Source organism: Schistocerca gregaria, chromosome 1 (assembly GCF_023897955.1).
Source record: "Schistocerca gregaria isolate iqSchGreg1 chromosome 1, iqSchGreg1.2, whole genome shotgun sequence".
Lineage (NCBI taxonomy): Eukaryota > Metazoa > Arthropoda > Insecta > Orthoptera > Acrididae > Schistocerca > Schistocerca gregaria.
The window spans coordinates 941,568,303-941,592,016 of record NC_064920.1 but is presented as its reverse complement, the minus strand read 5'-3'; the positions used below and the strand labels follow the sequence as shown (position 1 = coordinate 941,592,016).

General features: G+C 39.7%; 1 protein-coding gene across 1 annotated transcript; it reads left to right on the top strand.

Moving 5' to 3' along the window:
* Nucleotides 1-383: 383 nt before the first annotated feature.
* LOC126275587 (serine/arginine-rich splicing factor 11) lies at nt 384-22,676 on the top strand. Its single transcript, XM_049977209.1, has 2 exons — nt 384-916; nt 19,408-22,676. The coding sequence occupies exon 2, from the start codon at nt 19,421-19,423 to the stop codon at nt 21,560-21,562; it is 2,142 nt and encodes a 713-aa protein (XP_049833166.1). The 5' UTR covers nt 384-916; nt 19,408-19,420; the 3' UTR covers nt 21,563-22,676.
* The last annotated feature ends 1,038 nt before the right edge of the window (nt 22,677-23,714 follow it).

Sequence of the window (23,714 nt, the reverse complement as noted above, 5' to 3'; positions counted from 1 at the left end):
TGATTGAATTACCGCACAGTAATTTGCCAGTACTTCTACTATTAGTGGTTTGCGTTTTATTTGACATCATTGTTCGCAGTTGTTACTAATGCTTCCCTAATATGTCGACCACAATGATGTCAGAAACCTAAAATATATCGTGTGTGGTTGTTGCTACTGCTCCTTGCCCGTAACGATTGTGAAACATTATGATTATAAACAACGTTTCAATACACGTGATGTTTCAGATTAGTCAAATTGCTCGGGATATTCCCATTGGCGTTTGCAAGAGTATAGGGAGACCGAGAGGGGAAACTTGTACCCCTCCTCCGCCGATCCTAGAATATGGAGTAGGTCTACAGAGATTTTATTCATTACACAATCCTCATACCCAATGGATAACCGTCAATTGTCTCGGTAAGGTATAATAAGTTCCTTGTGTCACTTGTAAAATTTTGTTATTGTGGCATGACACGTCTCGAACTTACCAACTCATTTATATTAGAAATGACAGTATTGGAGTCTTGTTGCCCTGAAAAAATTTTAGGAGACACTCGTGAACGTGACCGATGTCACACAAAAAGCTTATGATGAAAAAAGTATTTTGCTAATCTCGTTGTGAAATATTTCGCTGCAATCTCAGATGGGCAAACTAGTTATCGTTATATAAAAATTGCGTCGGGTTGCTGCAATCCAGCGATCCAAATAGACGTTACTGCTGCAATCTGTGTCTATTTCTCGTGGTTAAGCAATGCACAGCCTCCTGTAAAATATGGAGCGTGAGCAATGCAATCTCTTTACTATCCATCTTTGGATTGTTTCGATGAAGCGAGGGGTGTTTTGTGGTGGGTCGCGTTGCCCGGTTGTTATAGATATTAATCAAACTCAATAAATAGTGAAGAAGTTATTTAATAGTGTATATTATATTTCAACGCAGGTATGAATTACCAATTATTATCTGCTACGTAGTGCTTATGTTGTACGTCGCTGAATAGACTTATTTTTGTTAGCGTTATGCACAAAATATGCTTTAACTTTCGAAACAGAGAAAAATTGTGTGTGTCTAATCTAATCTATGCCACATACTGTCTACGTAAACTTTGTTAGAAATCTGCTAGGACAGCTAATATGTTTATTTGACGAGTGGGTGTCTCTTGCAGTGTGTTGCGTCTATTGGTGTTAAAACTAGTCCTACTTTTCTAAAAAGCTTTACTCGAAAATTTTTGCGAGCTACGAACTTAGCTCATTATTATTTTCATCTGATAGGCTTCTTTCAGCATAAGCTAAAATAACATACAGAAGACTTTGTTTACGTTCTCTGTAGCAACAGGAATAAAAAATCTTATTCATATACTTACCTGTTCTTAAAAACATATACAACTCGTTTGATATTTGTTGCATTGTTGTCGTATTTTGTAATCATATGATAATTTAACTTTGACCATTGTGTTTATAGAAATTGACATTAGGTGTTTTTTGGTTGTCAAATGTTAGTTTCACATCCTTCAGTAAATGGGAAACTTGCCGGGTAGGGGGCGGGGGGGGAGTTTTAAAACTGCATCATATTTGTACAACAAACAACAACTTGTGAAATATGGAACTAATTACTTGCTCAGCCGATATTCTGTCTCTAGTGAACTTGTAGTAAAGAGAGTAGTTTTGCCGCTCGCAGGTCGTGGTCGTTCGTCCAGGTTCCCAGGTTCGATTCCCGGCGGCGTCAGGGATTTTCTCTGCCTCGTGATGACTGGTTGTTGTGTGATGTCCTTAGGTTATAGTTAGGTTTAAGTAGTTCTAATTTCTAGGGGACTGATGACCATAGATGTTAAGTCCCATAGTGCTCAGAGCCATTTGAACTATTAGTAGTTTTGCCCAAAGTTCTGTCAATGTTTTCCATTATGTATATTCCATTCATGACTGTAGTGAGAATTGTCTCTACCCAGCCCTTTCTATTTATTTTTGATCTTAGCTGTCCAAGCACTAGCAAAGGTTTGTGTTAGCAGCAGTTTTGGACTGTTGATCATCTGCCATTGTGCGCTATAATGGAAAAGGGGGGGGGGCACATTCCAACAAGTCATGATTTATTTATTTATTTATTTATTTTTTTTTAAGGCGTACTGTTACTGTAGATGTAATACTTGTAAATGTGGGTTGATACAAATCCACTAATGTTACTGTTGCAAAATGGGAAAAAGGTATAGAGTTGGCTGCATTTATTTTGCTTCCTATTTTTTGTCTTTTTTCTGTTTGCGCAACAAATAGAACTTCATTGTTTTTTTCCAAACTGCATGTCATTTTAACTTATTTGCGTTCATCAGAGCATCAATTTTTAAGTCTTCATTCTTCAGGCACTGTTATTTTGGGACTAATCATCAGTAGTTGTTCAAGATATCCAATCAGATTTGTTTTGTAAAAGAGCTTTATCCTCTTCACTGTCAGAAAATTCATCCACTATAACTTTTCTTACAGCCTTGCATTTAATTTGTCTATTCTTCAGATTTCATATTATTAAATCTCATGGCTCAGATTAATATTACCCTTTGATATTGCTTTGCCAACTCTGAAGCCAATTGTCACCTTTAACCTAACATAGACCTTGGCTGTGCTACGGATCAGTTTGTCATCACAACCTTCATTCCAGTAAATGAAAACAGAAAAAAAAATTGCATTCTGTTCTCTTTCTGTAAGTTTACACATCACATTGCATGACACAACCTCATTACATCAAGAGACAAAGCAGACCTGTACTATTAGTAGTCTTAGTTGACCCCACTTTCCACTCTTTTCCTGTCCAGTTTTTCAATCTGACTTTATATTGTCAATTCTTCTCTTTTCTCCTTCCATCAGCTTTATGTTTGATTGCTGCCTTTGGAAAGGACTAGACATCTTTATAGGTGTATTCCCCTGTTGCTCTCTGTGCAGTTCTTTGCTTTTTCTGTTGTAGGTGTAGAAGTAGACATTAAAAAGTTGCATTTACTTTATTTGTGCTTGGTTCATCTATACTCCAAACAGTGGAAAATCCAGGATGGAATGATGACACTATTATGAAAAGGATTTATTGCTTCTTACCAATGTAGTGGAGATGAGTCACTGCCAGGCATAAAAAAAGGCCTTCTTTTGAATTAGACAGCATGCATGGCCTTGGCAGCTGGAGACAGTGGTCATCAGTGTGTGAGGTGCATTTGCATGAATATGTATGTTGTATAATTCAGAGGAATGCCTTTTGGCTGAAAGCTTAATTGTTTAGCATTCTTTTTGTTAACTTGCCTGTGACCCAACATCAGAGGCATACTTCAGTGTGACACGAACCAACTACAGCATCCAGATTGTATACTCAGTCTCATGTGATATCATCTGGACAAATACGTCATTCACAATAGTATAGAAAAATTGTGTGTTTGCCATATGAGAAGTGTTCCATTTTGTAAGCTAGTGTTTTGAGGTTTTTGTAAATCGAGCTGTTGACAATGGCTAGTGAAACACTTCAGTTCTAGCTTTTTTAAATACATCCCAACTACTTTGCCCACTTAAGCCCAGCCTCTTCACATATTAATACGCAAACTGTCATGTCCATTTGTAAGTTGAACCATGGTTCACATTTTTAACTTTTAATTGTGTAATTGTAAGGCTTATCTTCCTCTTTATCTGCTGAAATCTTGTTGACTTTTGTGCTTAGAATGACAACAGTTTTGTGATGTTGGTTTTTGTCTACCATCTTTCATGTTTGTATTAAATGTGTTGGGCCTTACAGAAGTGTCAGATTCAACCCATATGCCTTTACCCATGACTTATGAATGTGGTGGAAACAGCTGGTTCCAGCGAATACAATGTGGTGACAATGATGTCACTACATACACATTCCAACAAATATCACTCCAAAAATAAAATGAAACCAGTGGGACACCTGCAGAAAATTGGGGGTTTTGAGTGAGGAAAAGCTAAAAATACATCAATAGAGAAACACTGCACCACCCTAAAACAAATAATATCCAAACAAATTTAAATTAAAGAATTCTGCCATCAGAACCACAGGAGTGGGGCATTTCACTAGACCTATATAGTGCACCCATAACCATCAATACCAAAGACCCAACACCCATAAGAGTGAATAATTGAATTGGTTGTTTCTCTTGACCTCTATAGCTCAACTGCAACTATCAATACAAAAAAAAACCACCATCTCTAAGTGTGAAAAGTAGAATCGGACATTTCTCTTCGCCTATATAGCTCAACTGAAGCTATTAGTACCAAAAAACAAACCCCTAATACTCTGAAAAATGGAACTAAAACTCAAACACTTGAAAGCCCAAATACCGTACATGAATAAGAAACACCCGATCTACCATACATGTAAAATAGACAAAATATCACAATTACTGTAGAATAAAACCGGAACAAAAATTCATTTCCAACAAAAGCCTTCAGCAATACCACCTGGGTTGCCTCTCCCCCTCTCAACACACACACACGTGAAGTTCACTGTCGTATACATACCTAACTAAAAAGAAAATTCTTTCCACACAACAAACACCAAACTAATCAGACCTGACAAAAATTCCAAACACACAAACAAAAAATAAAAGCTTTAGTAACTTACTGAAAACACTTTCCGCAACATACAGTACTGCAATAACGACCTAAACTCAAAACTTCGTGAGCATGATGACAACCATAACTTAAATGAATCCAGTACCACATACTAAACTTAGCAGTCGACATCCACCACCAAAGGGCACTATCAAATGCAACAGCACAATGTCTAGCCCGCCACACACCGTCAGGTGGCTTCCGGAGTATGGATGTAGATGTAGATGCCATAGTGATGTCGCACACAACGCTACCATTATGTCACGGATCAAAGCAGATGGGTGGAATTGGATGCTTCCATTGACCCAATGTATTGCTGTTGACATATATGCCAAATAACTAGGAATAATAATTCTAAATAGAACTGCAGCTGTTCTAAGATAACAGAGAGGTGAGTGTAGATACGGAGTGGATAGCCGAACAAGGGTGGGGAAGACGTTTTGTTGCCTGTAGGAGCATGTAGGGACAGGATGGTAGGCTGCTAGGTGGAGCATTGGAAGAGCAGTGTTAGGGTGGGAGAGGATAGATATGGGCAGGGAAAGGCAGAGGACTGCTTAGATGAGCTAGGGGTAGAAGGCATAGATGAGATGGAGTGGGAACATCAAAGGGCAGAGAGCAGGTACTAGTGAAGATTGAAGCCAGAGGGCTGTGGAAGGAAGGAGACCTGAGCTAATTAGAAGAAGAAAGAGGAGGAGGAGGAAAAAAACTGGTATTGGTGGGGTAGGTCCAAATGGCATAGACTGAAGCCCCCACGGACCTCACGAACACTGTGTCCTGCAGTGTTTTTGGCAATTGAGTGATCCAGTTGTCTCTTGGCCCTAATTTGGCAGTAGCTGTTTGTGGGGACAGGTAGTTTATGAATGGTCAAGCCCACAAGGAATGTCGTGCAGCGGTTGTAGATGAATTAGTTGCTTTCGCATGTTGCCCTGCCTTTTGTTGACAGGAAATAACTGTGACAGGTCTGGTGTAGGAGGTCTTATCATTGACTTACCTAGTCACAGCACAGAAGTTGGGTAGTTACTGCTAGCCATATAGCAGGTACATTTTGTAGCAGAAATTGCAGTAAGCCCTACAATTTCTCTTGCACGTGGAGCTCTTTGTTGATAATTCACTATGAGCATTGTGGTCATTAGAAGAGTGGGTGAAGCACAAGTGATGTGTTTAGATTGGTAGATGTGAATGTGTTAACCATAAGGTTAACACAACTTCGATATAAATGAGGCCCAAGTTTCTTTTCAAAAACAACCAGTCCCAGAAAATTGGGAAGTGTAAATCAAATGATGAACCATACCTTGATGACATTTAAAATAAATGTTAGTGTGTTCAAGGATGGGACTGTGATGAGTGTTCCCTTAATTACTCTATTTTTTCCACATCAGGTCTTCATGGTACAGCTACCTTATTTAATTAGAATGTATGCTGCAGAGCTGAAGGTGCTATAGAAAAGATGTGATTGACAGCTAGAATTCTTCATCTGTTCTCCTGTCTCCTAGTGCTGTGAGGACTTGCCAAAGTTAGTTGGTAGTAGATGAAAGACCCTAAAACGCTCAGGGTGCCCTACTCTGTATGTAAAGGTAGAGCAACACTGTTGAGCTGTCTAGGATGAGTTAACTGAATGATTTGTAGACACTGACAGGTAGAACATTAATACACTGACCTCTCATTTGGGAGAACTAAGATTCAAGTTCCCATTCAGCCATCTAGATTTAGATGTTTTTGTTGTTTCCATAAATCGTTTAGGGCAAATGCTGAGATGGTTCCTTTTAATAGGAAACAACTGAATTTCTTCCTCGACCCTTCCTAACCCTTGCTCTATTGATGTCAGTCTTCCTCCTGCCTTTTCAGTGAGATATTTGACTACTTACCAGTTTCTGTGGCATGCTGATTTCAATAAATCCTGTTTTATTGTGTTGCTTCTTATTTACTAACTAGCACGGTTATGTAGCTGAATTTTTAGATTTTAGTATGTCAGAGCTCCTCCCTCAATCGTTAAAGTGCAAATTTTACTATGTGCCTGTGTTGGTTTATCAATTTTTTGTAAGAGTTCAGTGATCCCAGTTATTTGACTTATGTTGTTGTTGTGGTCTTCAGTCCAGGGACTTGTTTGATGCAGCTCTCCTTGCTACTCCCCTGTGCAAGCTTCTTCATCTCCCAGTACCTACTGCAACCTACATCCTTCTGAATCTGTTTAGTGTATTCATCTCTTGGTCTCCCTCTACGATTTGTACCCTCCAAGCTGCCCTCCAATACTAAATTGGTGATCCCTTGATACCCTGCCAACCGATCCCTTCTTCTAGTCAATTTGTGCCACAAAATTCTCTTCTCTCCCATTCTATTCAATACCCCCTCATTAGTTATGTGATCTACCAATCTAATATTCAGCATTCTTCTGTAGCACCACATTTCTAAAGCTTCTAAAGGTGGCAGGGGTAAAATACGGGGAGCAAAAGGCAGTTAAGCAGATGGCAGTTAAGAGTCGAGGGGCGTGAAAGGGAAGCAGTGGTTGGGAAGGGAGTGAGACGGGTTTGTAGCCTGCCCCTGATGTTATTCAATCTGTGTATTGAGCAAGCAGTAAAGGAAAAAAGAAAAATTCGGAGTAGCAATTAAAATCCATGGAGAAGAAATAAAAACGTTGAGGTTGGACTTGGAAGAGCAGTTGAATGGAGAATAATGGAATGTAGTCGAATTAAGTCAGGTGATGCTGAGGGAATTATCCCAGGAAAAGACACACTTAAAAGTAGTAAAGGAGTTTTGCTATTTGGGGAGCAAAATAACTGATGATGGTCGAAGTAGAGAGGATATAAAATGTAGACTGGCAATGGAAAGGAAAGCGTTTCTGAAGAAGAGAAATTTAATAACATTGAGTATAGATTTAAGTGTCAGGAAGTCGTTTCTGAAAGTATTTGTATGCAGTGTAGCCATGTATGGAAGTGAGACACGGATGATAAATAGTTTGGACAAGAAGAGAATAGAAGCTTTCGAAATGTGGTGCTACAGAAGAATGCTGGAGATTAGATGGGTAGATCACATAACTAATGAAGTATTGAATAGGATTGGGGAGAAGAGGAGCTTGTAGCACAATTTGACTAGAAGAAGGGAGCGGTTGGTAGGACATGTTCTGAGGCATCAATGGATCATAAATTTAGCATTGGAGGGCAGCGTGGAGGGTAAAAATTGTAGAGGGAGACCAAGAGATGAATACACTAAGCAGATTCAGAAGAATGTAGGTTGCAGTAAGTACTGGGAGATGAAGCAGCTTGCACAGGATAGAGTAGCATGGAGAGCTGCATCGAACCAGTCTCAGGACTGAAGACAACAACAACAACAACTATTCTCTTCTTGTCTAAACTATTTATCGTCCATGTTCCACTTCCATACATGGCTACGCTCCTTACAAATACTTTCAGAAACGACTTCCTAACACTTAAATATATACTCGATGTCAACAAATTTCTCTTCTTCAGAAACAATTTCCTTGCCATTGCCAGTCTACATTTTATATCCTCTCTACTTCAACCATCATCAGTTATTTTGCTCCCCAAGTAGCAAAACTCATTTACTACTTTAAGCATTTCATTTCCTAATCTAATTCCCGCAGCATCGCCCGATTTAATTCAACTACACTCCATTATCCTAGTTTTGCTTTAATTGATGTTCATCTTATATCCTCCTTTCAAGACACTGTCCATTCCATTCAGCTACTGTTCCAGGTCCTTTGCTGCCTCTGACAGAATTGCAAAGTCATTGGCAAACCTAAAAGTCTTTATTTCTTCTCCATGGATTTCAATTGCTACTCCGATTTTTCATTTGTTACCTTTACTGCTTGCTCAGTATACAGATTGAATAACATTGGGGGTAGGCTACAACCGTGTCTCACTCCCTTCCCAACTGCTGATTCCCTTTCATGCCCCTCGACTCTTATAACTACCATCTGGTTTCTGTACAAATTGTAAATAGCCTTTTGCTTCCTGTATTTTACCCCTGCCACCTTCAGAATTTGAAAGAGGGTGGTCCAGTCAACATTGCCAAAAGCTTTCTCTAAGTCTACAAATGATAGAAATGTAGGTTTGCCTTTTCTTAAACTATTTTCTAAGATAAGTCATAGGGTCAGTTTTACCTCACGTGTTCCAACATTTTTATGGAATCCAAACTGATCTTCCCAGAGGTCGGCTTCTACCAGTTTTTCCATTCGTCTGTAGAGAATTCGTGTTAGTATTTCACAGCCATGGTTTATTAAACTGATAGTTCGGTAATTTTCACATCTGTCAATACCTGCTTTCATTGGGATTGGAATTATTATATTCTTCTTGAAGTCTGAGGGTACTTCACATGTCTCATACATCTTGCTCACTAAAAGGTACCAAGCGAGGTGGCGCAGTGGTTAGCACACTGGCCTCGCATTCGAGAGGACGATGGTTCAATCCCGTGTCTGGCCATCCTGATTTAGGTTTTCCGTGATTTCCTTAAATCACTCCAGGCAAATCCCAGGATGGCTCCTTTTAAAGGGCACGGCCGACTTCCTTCCCAGTCTTTCCCTAATCCGATGAGACCGATGACCTCACTGTTTGGTCTCGTCCCCCAAAGCAATCCAATCCACTTAATGGTAGAGTTTTGTTAGGACTGGCTCTCCCAATGCTGTCAGTAGTTCTAATGGAGTGTTGTCTACACCCGGGGCCTTGTTTCGTCTTAGCTCTTTCCGTGCTCTGTCAAACTCTTCACGCAGTATCATATCTCCTATTTCATCTTCATCTACATTCTCTTCCATTTCTATAATATTGCCCTCAAGAACATAGCCCTTGTATAGACCCTCTATATACTCCTTCCACCTTTCTGCCTTCTCTTTTTTGCTTAGAACTGGGTTTCCATCTGAGCTCTTGATATTCATATAAGTGGCTCTCATTTCTCCAAAAGTCTTTAATTTTCCTGTAGGCAGTATCTATCTTACCTCTAGTGAAGTACACCTCTACATCCCTACATTTGTCCTGTAGCCATCCCTGCTTAGCCACTTTGCACTTCCTGTCGATTTCATTTTTGAGACGTTTGTATTCCTTTTTGCCTGCTTCATTTACTGCATTTTTATATTTTCTCCTTTCGTCAATTAAATGGATTATCTCTTCTGTTACCCAAGGATTTCTATGAGCCCTCATCTTTTTACCTACTAGATTCTCTGCTACCTTCACTATTTCATTTCATAAATCTACCCATTCTTCTTCTACTGTATTTCTTTCCCCCATTCTTGTCAATCATTCCCTAATGCTCTCTACAACCTTTGGTTCTTTCAGTTTATCCATGTCCCATCTCCACAAATTCCCACCTTTTTGCGGTTGTTCAGTTTTAATCTACAGTTCATAACCAATAGATTCTGGTCAGAGAGCACATCTGCCCCTGGAAATATCTTACAGATTAAAATCTGGTTCCTGAATCTCTGACTTACCATTATATAATCTATCTGAGATCTTCCAGAATCTCCAGGCTTCTTCCATGTATACAACCTTCTTTTATGATTCTTGAACCAAGTGTTAGCTATGACTGTTATGCTCTGTGCAAAATTCTACCAGGCAGCTTCCTCTTTCATTTCTTGCTCCCATTCCATATTCACCTACTACGTTTCCTTCTCTTCCTTTTTCTACTGCCGAGTTCCAGTCACCTATGACAATTAAATTTTCGTCTCCCTTGACTAACTGAATAATTTCTTTTATCTCATCATACATTTCATCAATCTCTTCGTCATCTGTGGAGCTAGTTGGCATATAAATTTGTACTAGTGTGGTCGGTGTGGGCTTTGTATCTATCTTGGCCAGAATAATGCGTTCACTATGCTGTTTGTTGTAGCTTACCCGCATTCTTATTTTCCTATTCATTTTTAAACCTACTCCTGCATTACCCCTATTTGATTTTGTATTCATAACCTTGTAGTCACCTGACCACAGGTCTTGTTCCTCCTGCCACCGAACTTCACTAATTCCCACTATATCTAAATTTAACCCATCCATTTCCCTTTTTAAATTTTCTAACCCACCTGCCCAATTAAGGGATCTGACATTCAATGCTCTGATCTGTAGAATGCCAGTTTTATTTCTCCTGATAACAACGTCCTCCTGAATAGTCCCTGCCCAGAGATCCAAATGGAGGACTATTTTACCTCCGGAATATTTTACCCAAGAGGTCGCCATCATCATTTAACCATACAGTAAAGCTACATGCCCTCATGAAAAGTTACGGCTGTAGTTTCCCGTGCTTTCAGCTGTTCGCAGTACCAGCACAGCAAGACCGTTTTGATTAGTGTTACAAGGCCAAGTATCTGACTTAAAAGTTTATATTTTATGGCAATCTTCCGCATTGAAACAACACATTTTGCATCAAACCTGAGGACTTGGTCACATGCACCCCAAACCAAATTCACAGTCTACTTCAGTAATAACTTTCCCACGTAAATTTCTTTATTGGATGGTGTAGGTTAGGGGTAAGGATGGTTTAGGTTATGGAAAAAAGGCCACTTGAGTGCATTTTCATGAAAAGTGACAAGTTGCTCTGCTGCCAGTTGACTTAATTTAGAGCCAGAATTCAAAACATGCCTAGATTCATCACACCTGTGAGATGTCTGTTCTATGGTCTTCGGGTCAACTTAACAAGGGCAGAAAATTTTTTCTTCCCATGCATAGATAGGTAAATGATGCTGTTACAGTTAAAGACTAGAAACATACAATAACCAGTGCCTTCGGTCTGAGATAATTGTGCTTTACTTTATTACTGGATGCATTTCAGGTCCTGTAGCTTCATGGGCTAGTAAGTAGATTAATGCATTAGTTCTCTTGCTTCTGGCTAAAATGAGATCACAGAAATATGCACTTTGGTTAACAATATTATTTTCAATATAATTTTAACAATATTGAGTCAGAAAAAATGAAAAAAAATAAAGGAGTATATTGCGAAAATGTGAGGAACTTACTGAAGAAGTTGAGAGGAACATAACTTTTAACATTATGTTGGTAAGATTTAATATTGTCATCTGCACTTTACAATATCTCCACTCATAAGAACTCACAGATATAGTAGAATAAGAATTAAACACATACGTAACTTCTCATTAAAACAGTTAAATTATTTCATGTTATTATATGCTGTTACAGTTAATGTCTTTTTAATTAAAATAAATGTAACCAGTGAAAGGTCTGAATCCATGCTGAATGAGAAGGTGGCACCAGACACTTTGGTTCAGCAAGGCCTTGTGTAATGACAATAAAAACAAATATTAGTGACTAAAGGTCTCTGCTGTGTTACTCCTTGTGCAATGAATATCCTCAGGTCCCCAACAAGTGAATCAAATTAGTTGAAGTGGTATGTCGGGTACTGTTGTTCATTCGGGTTTTTAGTGTAAGATGTTGGCATGGAATTAATCCCATAACTGTTTCAATTAGACACAAATTTGGGGGGGGGGGGGGGGTGTTCATGAACAAGATGGAGGAAAGTGGTGTGGGATAACTCAATTTATATTTGATGTGCAGGCTTGAAATTTTGCAGTTCATTGAAAAGATGTTTCAGAACATCATAATAACTAAGACTTGGTCAGAAAGTTAAAATTTTCTGTGTATATATATCTTACACTCTTCTGATAATTTTTCATGCACAAATAATATATCTTCTTGTGGGATTTCCCTTTTTGTTTGTAGCTGCCACATGCAATGGAAAATATCTTTCAAGAAAGTGGAGAGGATAAACATCATTTGACAAGTGACCTTGCTTTCCAGGTCTGTCTTCCACACCTGAGTGATACTTCAGAACCACTTTTCCAGCCATACTCTGAATTATTGATTGACTCTTTCAGTCTTGGACTTCCAGTAAATGAATACTTTGTTGGTACAAATACAAATGCGTTGCTGCAAAAATATGGTTAAAACAGATTCACTGCAAGCTCCATATGTCCTGCTGTTCAAACAATGTGGACAGTGCAACTTCATTGTCGTATTCACTGTCCTCTCGAATCATTCATCATGGTGCTGCTCCATACTTCACTGTCTTCACTTAATGTTTTAGTATAGACTTCATCATTGCACACTTTTGATCATGAAAGAATACATTCACAATCATCCCAAGTATGTTGATCTGATAACCCAACTGTGTTAACACAACAACTGTCAAGTCACTGCTTTCTAAATATTTGTTTTATAAATCTAACTGTTTAAGAAGGTGGAGAGAATTTGGTTATAATGCTGATGATGCCAGTAAACAGGTCATATGACATATTATGACAACCACAACATTGTGACAAGGATAGGGTGCTAATCACTGTAAAGATAGTGAAAATACAGCTAAACATTGAACTTTCAGCCAAAGCCTTCTTCAGAAAGAAAAACACACACAAACACAAGCAAGCACATCTATGCACATATGACCACTGTCTCTGGTTGCTGCAGACAGAATGCAACTGCATCACATCAAATGGAAACAGCAGACCAGATCAGGACAGTGAAGGGGCGGAGTAGGAGTGAGATGGGGAGAAGTCAGTGCTGCCTTGTGGAGCATCCAGGGACTAGATAGTAGCAGGACAAGGCTGCCAGCCAAAGTGTCGGGTGATTTTATTTTTTATTCATTTATTTATTTTTTTTGGGGGGGGGGGAGGAGTGGGGAGCAGAAAAGGAAAGGAGCAGAGAACGGGAAAAGACCAATAGATGGATTGGCAGAAAGTGGTGTCCAGTGAGGGTGAAGGGATGTGAATTGGGAGATGATGATAGGACAGAGTGTGGAAACTGTTGAATGGAGGGTGTGGGGGCAGTTACAATATGTTGAGGCCATAATGGTTGTATAAGCAGAGAATGTGTTGCAAGGATAGCCCCCATCTGGGCTCTTCAGAAAAATTGGTGATGGAGGTGAGGATACTGATTGTCCACACTGTGAAGCAGCCATTGAAATCAAGCATGATACATCCAGCTGTATGTTGTGCTACAGGATGGTCCACTTTGCTCTTGGCCACAGTTTAGTTATGGCCATTCATCGTGGCTTGACAGTCATCCCAATATAAAAAGCTACGCAATGATGGCAGCAGAACTGGTATGTAACATGGCTGCTTTCGTAGGTGGCCTGCTCTCTGATGCGATGGGATAAGCTTGTGACATGACTGCAATAGGAAGTGCTGGATGGGTGGATTGCACAGGTGTTGCACCTGAATCTTCTGCAGCAATATGATCCCTATGCTGGGATTGGGAGTAGCATAGAAATGGACTAGGATGTTGAGGTTGGATAGGTGACGGAACACCTCTTTCAGAGAGGAAGGAATGATTTTGGGTAGTGTGTCCCTCATTTCAGAGCGTGATGATAGATAATGAGAAAGTGCTAATGAAGGATGTGGTTGACTTGTTACAGTCCAGGGTGGTGTTGGTGACGAAGGGAGCCCTCCTTTGTGTCAGGTTTTTGAGAGTGGGGGAGGTGGAGTGAGGGTGTTCGGGAATATGTAATGGTATTGGGTCTGGGGGATAGTGCCTGTCTGCACATGAAAGAGCATTCCTGACACCACCTCTATAGGTTATCCAGCCTGCTGACATCCCACTTCCACCTAGTGGCACTATAATCCAATCCCTGCCCTACCCACAGTGTTCCTCCTCATCAACCCCTCATAGCATCCATACCCTGCCCAGCTTAACCTTTCCAAATTGACACATCCCCAAAACTCCCTGCCAACCCTCCACTAAATCCAAAGACGAAACAATCCCAGAAAACTTCTGCTAACCTTTCCACCAAAATCCTCAGACTCGAAAAGGCCTCACTTTCAGCACTACACCCAAATTTAGTATGTTAGACTTTTCAGATACCTGCTCTTCTTCTTCCGATCCGTGCAGTGGAACCATTTATTTGCCACCAATCCCTCCAACAAAAGCCAATGCTATCCCAACATTGAATACTGTGTCTCCCAATTCATACCACCAACCAACTGTGATCCTACTCTCCTCCCACCTTACCACTTCCTGATCACTTTCCAGGAATTCCTTACCTCGCAACTCAGCCGTACCATCCTTCCCCAGGTACCTTCCTAAAGGCCACCAACCTCTCAGCAAAAGAAAGGACAACCTCAAAACAGATCTTGACTATTCATCCTACCTGCAGACAAAGGTTCCACAACTGTGTGAATTGTGGTGACTACCTGGCAGAAGACGTCTGCCAATAGTCAGACTTCTGTACACATAAACTCTGTCAGAGTGACCCCTACCAGAAATCAAACAAAACCTCCAGTGCCTGCTTAAAGCCTTACGCCCTTCTAGAACATCTCCCCTGAATCTGTTCCCTCCTCACCCCTTTGACACCCTGTACCCGCACTTTCTGCATGCTCTCCAAAATCCACAAACCCAGCAGCCCTGTGTACCCCATAGTAGCTGTTTGGCGTGCTTCCACTGAAAGAATTTCGGTCGTCATTGACCAACGCGTCCAACCAATTGCCTGAAATCTAGCCTCCCTCATCAGGGATACCAACCATGTCCTTCACCGACTCTCCATCATCCCTGCCCATTTACCTCCTGAATCCCAACTAATCACTTTTAACACCACTTCCCCACACACCAGCATCCCCCATGCCCTTGCTTGCTGCTATTCAGCGCTACCTCTCCCAATGTCCTTTAGACTCCCAACCCACTACCTCATTCCTTTGTCGACCTGCTTATGCGCTACCTAGAGGGACCCTCTCTCCCACCACCACACCACCTCTGTGCCACACCCCACCCTATCAGTCCTCTGATTGGTTTGGTGTGGCCCACCACAAATTCCTCTCCTGTGTCAACCTCTCCACCTATGTCCTCAATTATTTGCTGTATGTATTCCACTCTCGGTCTTCCTCTACAGTTTTTACCCTCTACAGCTCCTTCTGTTACCATGGAAGTTATTCCATGATGTCTTAACACATATACTGTCATCGTTTTCCTTTTTCTTGTGTTTTCCATATATTCTTTTCCTCTTCGATTTTACTGCAAACTTCATCGTTCTTTACCTTATCGGCCCACCCAGTTTTTAACATTCATCTGTAGCACCACATCTTTGATTCTTGTTCTGTTCCACTTTTCCCACAGTCCATGTTTCACTACTATACAATGCTGTGCTTTATAGCCACCCTAAACCACTGGTCTGGTTCATGTTCATTGATGATATCTTCATATTCTCGGCTCAGGGCCAAGACATCCTGTTCTCATTCCTTCACAACCTTGAAACTTCTCCCATCCACTTCACCTGGTCCTCCTTAACCCAGTGTGCTACGTTCCTGGATACTGACCTCCTCCTCTCTGAGGGTTCCATCCACACCTTTGTACACATTAAACCCACCAACCACCAAAAGTATCTGCTTTCTACATTTGCCATCCCTTCCACACCAAAATATCCCTCCCATACAGCATAGCCAACTGGGAATGGCACATCTGTAGTGACTTCAGTTTCCTTGCCCAGTGTGATGCTCTTACAAAGGCCTTCACAGACAGGCACTATCCTCCAGAACCTAGTGTGCAAACAGATTTCTTATCTCATATCCCCACACACCACCAGTCGTCCCGCCAGCCCTGAGAACCAGCTATAGAAGACTTGTCCCCTCACTCTCATTATGCATCACTCCCCGCCAGTGCATCCACCTGTCTTTCACCATTCTCTGATCCTCCTCTGTTCTGCTTCCTGTTCCATCTTGACCCTTCCACCACAGCCTCCTGACAGTGTGCCTTACTAGTAACCTGAATGTAATGTCCTTCAAAATGGAAATGGGTGTGAACTGTGACTCACTGTAATATTGTGTCAAAAACATAAGAGGTTAAAGATGGCAAACAAAGAACACAGTAAGAGGGTCTGAATTCTATAAATGGAACAGTCAGTCATTTTCTTGAAAGTAAGGAAGATTATTTGAAGTACCATTGGAAGACTATCAGTTGCACTGGTTTTGAGAAAAGGTTGAACTTAATGGCATTTCAAAACTATGGTGAGGCAGAGGCAAAACCTATAGCTTATCCATTCTGACCATTAAGCACTGTACTGTTTTAAAAATAATGGTTGGATTGCAACTACCACAGTGAAAAACCATTTTGCTTGTACAATTTACATTTATTATTAGTCATCTAAGAATCATCTAGTGGTAATACAATGAAAACAAATAGCTCAAAATGCAGTTATACACATAATATGTAAGTATGATTTATGAGGATAGGACAAGTGGTCAACCAAGACCTTGAAGGAACAATGCCAGCATTTGCCTGAAGTGACTCAATAAAACCTAAGCAAGGATGGCCAGACATAGTGAACTCCACAGTCCCAAATATGAGGCCAGTGTCTTAACAGCCGTACTGCCTCATTCAGTTGGTCCCTGTTGTACAATGTTCTTTGATTAACACACAATTAGCATATTATAACTGATACCATAAAACGTAGATTTGCTCCTCATCGCTGCACACACACGAAGAACACCTGTTTCTGGACCATGGCAATGCTGATGTGCCATTTGCACTGACTGCAGGCCTGTCAACATTCAATTATGCCCCATGTATGTTTACCTGTCCTTCCCTCTGTCCATCTGAAAAACTGGGTTAGTTACTGCTACTGTCAGACAAAACCCTGTTTTCTTGTACGTTAGTGTTCCATTGTGTTGAGATGTTGCTAGTTGAATTTGCACTGAGGACACAACCATTCTTTCGAAACGTGGAAAAGAGCATTAACCTGGCCGTTGCAACATTACAGCTGGTTGTCACCTAATTCAATAAAGTTTGTCGTTGTTTCTTAAAATTGGATCAGAAATTTGATTTATGGAAACATTTGGAGGGTGGTAGTACGTTTGTGATATGTCTTACTTTGGGGAAGAACCACATGTAGTATTTTAATTAGCATGGAACAGCATTAATATTCCGTGATGTTTCGGGCTTGCAGTCAGATGACACCTTGCCTTGATATTTCGATTGACAACCATTCGACCATCTTTTGTACTTTGGATATTGCAGGTGCGCAACATGGCTCTATATAGCAGATTGGTGTTGTGGTGGATGCGCATAGGTTTTCACTGTATTATTGCCCTCTGTTGAATTAGCACACTATTGAATATCGCTCCATCTGAGACACACTGTTGCATGTGCACCTGTGATGTTACAAGCATGCCCTTTGTTGAATTATGGACCTCTGGAGTTAAAATTCAGTGCTCAACATAACAAAATTATTGTTGGATGTGTCATTAGGCTCAAAATTTTCTATATTTGTGAAGAACTGGGAAAATCACAAGGTCCCCAAGTGTTTCCTGGTTTAAAGCCACCATCACAATTAATGAGATCTTCTGCCAAATCCAATTTCGTAGATTCCTTAATAATTGAATCCCAGAAGGATTTCATCATGGCCAAGCATTTCGTAACAAAATACGATGCATATTCAGAAAGTAAGTGTGTTGTGGCCGTAATGGGCTGTAGATTTTTAAAATTTTTTTTGACGATTGGCAACACTGAGTAGTAGAGAGGAATCCACTGGCCAGATAAAACATTGCAGGAACACAGCAGTATGTAAACTCACATTGCAGTGTCTAGTTGCATGAAAGATATAAGTAAGACAGGACTGTTCACAGTAAATATGACACTGTCAACTGAGATCTGTATTTGGGAACACAGATATTATAAGGAACATGAAACATGTCCTCTACAAGACATTTGCCAAAGAAAATCATTTATGAAGCAGAGAACTGGTAGCTAAGTGAGAGGCCACATAAAAAGTTACTTCTGAAGGAAAAGCAGTGGTAAAAGTTGAGGGTATAATAGTATGTAGGATGAATAAAAATAGATTGACTATAAGGAATAAAGAAAAGTCCCTTCTCCCACCACCAGACAGGAGGAAATGCAAATGAGCTTATAGAAGTTGCTATGAAGGTGGTCATGAATCTGGCCACAGGAGGGCTACAAAGAGAGGATTTGCAAGGTAAGAGGAGTTGGAAGCTGGGAAGTGAGAAGCCGGCAACAGCCATAGACACTTGCCCAGGTTTATAGATAGTGATGGAAGGTGGGCAGTAACAAAGAAGTAGTGCTAAGAGATGAGCTACTTCTCTCCTCCCGCTGCCCACTTCCTCCCCATCTCAATCCCTTCTCTCTCCCTCCCTCTCCTCTCTTCTTCCTTCTTTATCTGCCCTTCCACCTACCCCCACGTTTGTGCATATTATTTTTTCCGCTCTGAAGAGCAAACCTGCATTTGACAATAATCACTCCTTTCTTGTATTTCTGGCCATCACTCAATAAATTCATCTTTAAGGTTAATGGTCATCTGTCTAGTCAGTCATCGTGATTTTAAATACATAAAAAATTGTATTTCCTTGGCACAGTTAGTTCAAAAAGTCAATAGGATGAGCCATGTCACAAAGAAATCCTGTATGATTTGGTTTTTATCACAAGAATGTGTCTTGTAGCAATACATACTGCCCATATTCAGATATCTCATGTTTCTGTTCTAGTGTGTTCAAAGGATCGTCATGCACGAGTGTTGTGTGGGAAATTTGAATGTTCATCATTAAGTTACCCTCAGAGGAGAAATCTGTCCTTGCTGTGTGATATAAATAGTACCATGTGTAGGTGCAATAATTTTACATATAATTTTTGTAAATACGTCTGTTAACTTTTGATGTGTTTTGTAGCTCAGCATCAACTTTTGATATTTTGGTTTTCAGAGTTTTTATATCTTTTCTTGAAAGTGAAAATTATATGTGTTATAAACCAATTCTATTATCTTTGTTCGCTTTAAGAGTATTCTCGCAATAGCTCAGCTAGTGAAAATGTGTCCAGTGAGACCTAAGTTTGTAGTTTTATGTGATCAATAATGTTTAGTTGTTAATTATTTATTATTAATACTGTATCTTTTTTTTTTTTGCAGGACTGTTGCACACATGAAGATGACGGCAGGAAACACCAAAGTCGTTCAAATAACAAATATTGCGCCACAGGCAACAAGAGATCAAATGCAAACATTATTTGGATATTTAGGAAAGATAGAAGATATTCGCCTATATCCTACAATTCGTGATGTTGCTGTTCCTGTACAGTCTCGCATTTGCTATGTGAAATTCCATGATCCAGTTTGTGTTCAAGTTGCACAGCATATGACAAACACAGTGTTTATAGACCGTGCACTTATAGTTATTCCATTCCAGAATGAAATTCCAGATGAACAGAAGGCACTGGAGCTAACAAATCAAGGAACCAGTCTTTTTCCAACAGCAGAACCAAAACTTCCACCAAATGTAACAAATCAGCTGGAGGGTGTACCACCAAACCAAGTTATTACCACACATGATCCAAAACTGATTGCCAATGGTCTACCGCCATATCCTCCTCTTCCGGCAACATTAGACTCGAGGAAAATAGAGGAGATACGAAGAACATTAATTGTAACAAATATTGAACAGTCTTTAGGTGCGCAAGATCTAATGGAGTTTTTTTCCACTGCTGGCGAAGTGAAATATATGAGATTTGGTAACAGAGAAGGGGATATGGAGCGATATTTGCTTATTGAATTCACAGATCAGGCTACCATAATTCCAGCACTGAAACTTAGTGGGAAAGATGTAAATGGAAGGCCGATAAAAGTTTATCACTCGACACAAGCTATTGTGAAACCACAAGCTAAAAGTAATGAGGCTGCACAGAAAGAAATTGAGGAAGCAATGACTAGAGTAAAAGAAGCCCAGAATTTAATTTCAGCTGCCATTGACCCTGTCATTGGTCTACTAGCAAAGGAAAAAAAACGAAGTCGCAGTGGATCTAGAGGGCGACGATCCAGGTCACTTTCCCGCGGAAGGAGGAGATCAAGATCCCGTAGCAGAAGATCACGTTCAAGATCAAGAAGACGATCCCGCAATAGGGGCCGATCAAGATCTAGGCGTTCACGCTCTAGATCATCGAAACATTCACGCTCAAGGTCAAGGAAGAGGAAATCCCGTAGTCCAGGAAGAAGGCGCAGAAGCCGCTCTAGAAGTCGTTCTAGAAGCAGAAGACGCTCACGTTCCAGATCAAGGCGGTCAAAGTCAAAATCTTCAAAAAGTCATGATAAATCAAAAGACAAGAAAGAAGATAAGAAAGACTCCAAAAAAGAGAGCTCTAAGAAGGATAAAGAGGCTGACAGTGAGACCAAAGCAGACAGCTCAAGCAATGCAGAAAAGGAAACCTCTGATCAAACTGCTATACAGAACTCTGACACAAAAGATCACGATAAAGATAAAGATCAAGATAAGGATAAGGATAAGGACAAAGACAAGGACAAGGACAGGGACAGGGACAAAGAAAAAGACAAAGATAAAGACAAGTCTAAAAGTAGGAGTAAGGAGAAAAGTAAAGATAAGAGTTCTCGTGAGAAATCAAAATCATCAAGAGGAAGATCATCATCACGTTCAAAGTCACGACATCGATCTCCACGGAGAAAAAGCCGTTCGCCACGGAAGAAAAGCCGGTCTCCTTCTCGAAGAAAAAGCCCATCTCGACGTAGAAGTTCATCTCGGTCCCGCAGAAAAAGTCGGTCACCTCGCAGAAGTCACAGCAAACATTCGCCATCACGTAAGCGGTCCCGAAGTCGCTCAAGATCCAGAAGAGATTCTGACAAAAAGAGAGAGAAAGAAAAGAGCAGTGATGACAGGAAAGACAAAGACAAAGACAAAGATAAAGACAGAGAAAGCGATAGGGACAAGAAGAAGAAAGATAAGAAAGAACACGCGGAGAAAGAAAGTGATTCTGGATCCTCTTCAAAAGTTCCACGGAACTATGATGAGGAGGAAGAAGGTTTCGATACAAATGAACGGGATAAAGGGGATAAAAGTGAAAAGAGTAATACAAAAGCTGTTGAACAGAGCAACACGGGAGAAACAGTTGCTAACAAAGGTGTTTCAGAAAAAGTGGGTGATGGAAACTCCTCTCAGGCTGATGGACTATCAGATGGAAAGGATAGTAGAACTCCAAATGGGAAGGTACAGCAAAGGGAGATGCAGGAGGCGGGACAAAGTGATGCAGATGATATGGACATTTCTACTTCTCCTTAGCGTTTTCGGTACATCCATAATTGTCTGTGAAATGGAAAAAATACACAGAGCTTGAACATTTTGTGAGGAACTACATGCTTACTGTAAAAGTATGTGCAGTTTGTTAGAAAGTGATAAATTTTTTCTTATATGTATTCTTACATATTTGTAAGTTAAAGGAATTCATTCAACCTCAAAAATGGTACTGTTCCACTTTTTTCATATTTTTGTTGCTTTTAAGTGATGTGCTGTAGAATAAAAGGAGGATTCTATTGTATTTCTGATACGCAATGCACCTATAAAGAGGTTGAGCCAGTAGTTGGAAGCTTTTTGGGTCTTATTTCATTTGTAATTTATTACAATACTGCAACAGATGAGATGCATATTTCAGGTTTCAGTTGATTAATCTGATTTGCATGTGTATACAATTGATTAGTAATAATCCACTTGATTTGATTCTGTGTTTAAGAATACCAAATTGTGAATTACTAAAGAAGCTGGAATGGATCAGGGATACTTTGGTTTTGTGTTTTTATATACACCAAAAACATTTTATGAAAACTGTGTAAATTGGTGCGAGCACTGTGAATAAAATGGGTTGTAAAAAAAGTCTAAACATCTAAATGAGATTGAAAATGTTGAATTTTATAATTTTACACAATTCTTTTTAATAAGAGAAAACTAGATAGCATGGTATTGTGACATCTTTTTGGTTTAGGGCATAGCATTTGCTGCATAAAGTGTCAGTGATGTATGTATGTGTATACTACTAAAATCGGTCAGCATGTAATTACTCTGTGGAACATTAAAATTCTATTAATGTTTCTATAGATTTTACCTGGGATCCTTTGAAGAAATTCTGTGGCGCTCATTTGTGGTTTACCTTTTATGTGACAGTACAAGTAACGTGCTAAAAATAATACAAAATATGGTAATTTTATGTTAAAAATTAATGTTTTGTGAAAGAATTTATAGTCAAGTTGTAAATATGAATTGAATATAAACTGTAAAATTTTGTGATATGAAATTCCATTGCTGTATATAAATAACACACTTTTGTATGTAAATATTGCATTTCTGGTGAAGAAAATGTTTATAAACTTAAAGAGGAGAATGAATTTTAATGCTACAGAGAGATTAGTGAAAATAATTTGGAGTCACCTAGTCTGAAGTGGATTGTTAGAAATGCATCTTCAACATTAGACTCATTATGTATTGACCATACATATGTAGGTTGTTGAAATTGAGAGAATATTTGAGATGAAGCACAATAATAATACAAGTAGTCATTGATGATTTAAATGGTAATGTTGGAGGAGTTTCAGATTTAAAAGATTTGGCTAGCACTATACCTACTTCCTAGCTTCACAAGTTATGGTACCAGATGGTAGTGAACTGGACACTTATAGACTTCAGCAGATTAAGAGGCTCATTGTAAAAGAGGGATCTGATATTTGAAGATATGTCCTACCATTAAGGTAGTGTTGGTATTTTGCAGGCATTCTGATACTTGGAAAAAGATTGAGAAGTTGCTATAGTCATACTTTTAATCATTGTGCACCCTGGTGACATAATTTCTGTTTATGTGGTCCCTGTGAGTCCATAACTACATGAAACATTAGTGTGCCTCATTAGTACTTCATTGTATAAGACATACTTTGTGCATAGGAATATTATTTACATGTCAAAACCCCTCCAGATGATTACCTTCCAGTCAATTATTGTCTCTGACATCCCTATTCATTGGTATTACACACACACACACACACACACACACACACACACACACACACACACACAGAGAGAGAGAGAGAGAGAGAGAGAGAGAGAGAGAGAGAGAGAGAGAAGGGGTCAATCAACATGAACATTTAATATTATCTGTGTAACAGCTATACTGCTATTGTACTTAGCAGATTTACTTAAATGAAATATTGAAATACTGTGTTTGAGCATAAAGTTCTGTGTAGGATCAGTCCCCCTCTGTAAGATGTGGAAAGAAAAATAAATTTACCATCTCAGAGGTACAGAAGCATATTAGGAAATATTTTCTGAAGACATTTGTGGGGAATGAAACTTTATGTTGAAGTGAATGTGAACAATAAGTAGTTCAGACAAGAAGAGGTTAGAACCTTGTGAAATGTGGTACAGACAAATTATAAGGATTAGATGGTTA

Excerpts from the sequence above, each read along its gene's own strand:
- LOC126275587 (XM_049977209.1), top strand. The coding sequence starts at position 19,421 with ATGAAGATGACGGCAGGAAACACCAAAGTCGTTCAAATAACAAATATT.